We start from the raw sequence: 2,746 nt of genomic DNA, 5'->3' as shown, positions 1-2,746 counted from the left end.
CTTTTTCTAGGAGCTTTTTGATTCATTCTTTGTATTGTTTTCTTCATCTCCATTGCATTTCTTTCTGGCCTGATATTTATAATTTCCTGCCTTGTATGGGCTTTGGGCTTGACTTATTCTTTTTCTAGGAGCTTGAGGTAGAGCATAAGATTGTTTATCTGGGGGCTGTGGTTCTTGCCTGGCAAGCCAAAGACCCAGGTTCTATCCCCAGTACAGCATGCCATGCCAGTATCATATCCCATGCTGGCCTTGTAACTTGGGGAGCACTACACCAGCCATGAAAACCTGGCATGGTGGTGTAGGTGTATAATGCCAGCACTGGGGAACCTGAGACAAGAGGATCGCTGCAAGTCTGAGCTGTGTAGGGAGACCCTGTACCAAATAAATAAATGTGGGGTTTTGTTGTTGTTGTTTTTTGGTGGAACCGGGGATTGAACTCAGGCCCTGGCGCTTGCCAGGGAAGCGCTTATTCCACTGAGCCATCTCCCCAGCCCCTAAATGTTTTTTTTTTTTTTTTTTTTTTAAAGCTAATTTGGACTTGTTTTCCTGATGTGAGAATTTACTATTATAAATTTCCCAATTAAGACAGCTTTCAGGCACTCAGTTGTGCTTGGAGGGCACAGAACCTCAGGGAGGGCTAAGCTGTGAGACTCGGGACCATGTTACCCTGTGTGGCATGCAACACTAGTCAGAGGTGAGGCCCAGCTTTGGGGATTCTGGGGGCCCAGCAGAAGCACAGCCTCCCAGACATGAGCCTCATCGGAGCCTCACATTAACACCCCAATCATGCAGGTGCAGCACAACAAGCACTATACAGCCCATGTGAACAACTTGAATGCCACCTAGAAGTACCAGGAGGCATGGGCTGAGGGAGATGTTACAACTCAAGAGAGCAGTTCAGCCTGCACTGAGGTTCAATGGTGGACATCACATTAACCACGGCATTTTCTGGATGAACCTGAGCCCTAATTGTGGTAAAGAACTCAAAGGGGAATTGCTAGAAGTCATCAAGTGTGACAAGTTTAAGGAGAAGATGACAGCCATCCATTGGCGTCCAATGCTCTGGGTGGGACCAGCTTACTTATAATTTTTTTTGCAGAACCAGGGATTGAATTCAGACCCCTGTGCTTATTCTATGGGCTGGCCTACTTTTAATAAGGAGCAGGGGCACTTACAGATTGCTGCCTGTTCTAACCAGGATACACTTCAAGAAACAACAGTCTTACCCCACTGTTAGAGACTGACATATGGGAACATGCTTATTATCTTCAGTATAAAAATGCTCGACTTGATTATCTAAAAGCTGTATGGAATGTAATCAACTGGGAGAATGTAAATGAAAGATGCATGGCTTATAAAAAGTAAATAATCAAAAAAAAAAATTAAAAAAAAGTAAATAATCGCCATTATCAGCATACTGAATATTAAGCTCTTTATGACTATTATGACTAGTTGTAATAGCCTAGAGTGCTGCAACGTATTAATTAGCTGCTACACTATAGCATTTGTTGATGTTGCTTACTCACTCGTTTGATAATTTAATGTTATAAACTTTTTTTTAATGTAGTTAGTATATGGTCTACAGAATCTCACTAAACAAATTTGACTCATAGTGATCCTTCTGTTTTCAGCCTCCCAAGCACTGGGATTGCAAATGCACATCACCATGCCCCGTCTCACTTGCCATCTCAGCACACCATGGGGACAGGGCCGGCATGGCACGCTGGGGATGGAACTTCGGCCCATAAGTCCACTGAGCTATCTGGCCAACCATGTTATAAATAATTTCTTACTCTCAAGTTTTGTTATTAAGCAACTTTGAAAACAGTAAGTACTTCATGTGATTTAGTCTTGATTAAACTTTTTTAAAAACAGCTATAGTTGCTAGGTTATTATGTCATTATAAAATCTTCAAAACTATTTCAGAGTTTTGGCATCTGCAGGGAAGCCTTTGTAATCCTGTTATGTTACAGTCACAGAAAATCTAATCTTGGGTGCCGGGGAGATAACTCAGTAGAATAAGTGCTTGCCTGGCAAGTGCAAGGGCCTGAGTTCAATCCCCAGTTCTGAAAAAAAAAAAAAAAAAAATCTAATCTTTTCCCCAGTAGCTTAACAATAAAATAGAAAGCTGAGTCTTTTACTTTTCTTTTGAAAAGTGCTCTTTTTGTAGGTAACCTTTTGTCTAGTGGTACTTCTGATAGATACCACCCAGTAGGCCTTTATGTAGGCCATATATGTTCACACATAAATGCAATTTTATTGTTCAAAAATATGAAACTTTAGGCCAGGGAAATAAAGCAGCATAAGCACCTTCCAGGCAAGTGCAAGGTGCAAGGTCCTGAGTTCGATCTCTGGTACCGCAAATGAGACAAAACAAAGCTAGGGATGTAGTTTAGCAGAATAAGAGCATGCTTGGCAACCGCAAGGTCCCTGATACAAAAAAGAGAGAGAGAGAGAGAGAGACAGAGAGAGACAGAGAGAGACAGAGAGAGACAGAGACAGAGACAGAGACAGACAAGAAAAGGAAACAAAAATGAAACGAAACTTGTGGCTGGGATTGAAGCTCATGGGAAAAGCTCTTTCTTGCTTCGCACAAAGGCTTGGGTGTGATCCTCAATAATGTTGATAAACCTTTCTTTAAAAAAAAAAAACATTGGGGCTGGTGAGATGGCTCAGTGATCTAAAGCATCTACTTAGAACAAGCTAAGCTAAGCAAAGCACAGGGACCGCAGTTCAATCCCCCAGC

General features: G+C 41.9%; 1 protein-coding gene across 1 annotated transcript in view; it reads right to left on the bottom strand.

Annotated features, from left to right (window-relative positions):
• The window catches only part of Gigyf2 (GRB10 interacting GYF protein 2), a 173,696-nt gene that overhangs the window by 104,764 nt on the left and 66,186 nt on the right, over positions 1-2,746 (bottom strand). The window contains exon 7 of the mRNA XM_023722065.1: positions 1,232-1,303. Within this exon, the coding sequence (XP_023577833.1) occupies positions 1,232-1,303 (72 nt within the window). The remainder of the gene's footprint in view (positions 1-1,231; positions 1,304-2,746) is intronic.

Source organism: Octodon degus, unplaced genomic scaffold (genome assembly GCF_000260255.1).
Source record: "Octodon degus isolate 3935 unplaced genomic scaffold, OctDeg1.0 scaffold00089, whole genome shotgun sequence".
NCBI classification, from domain to species: Eukaryota; Metazoa; Chordata; class Mammalia; order Rodentia; family Octodontidae; genus Octodon; species Octodon degus.
Note: the sequence above shows the minus strand (reverse complement) of the source record. Positions and strands in the feature narration are given on the sequence as shown.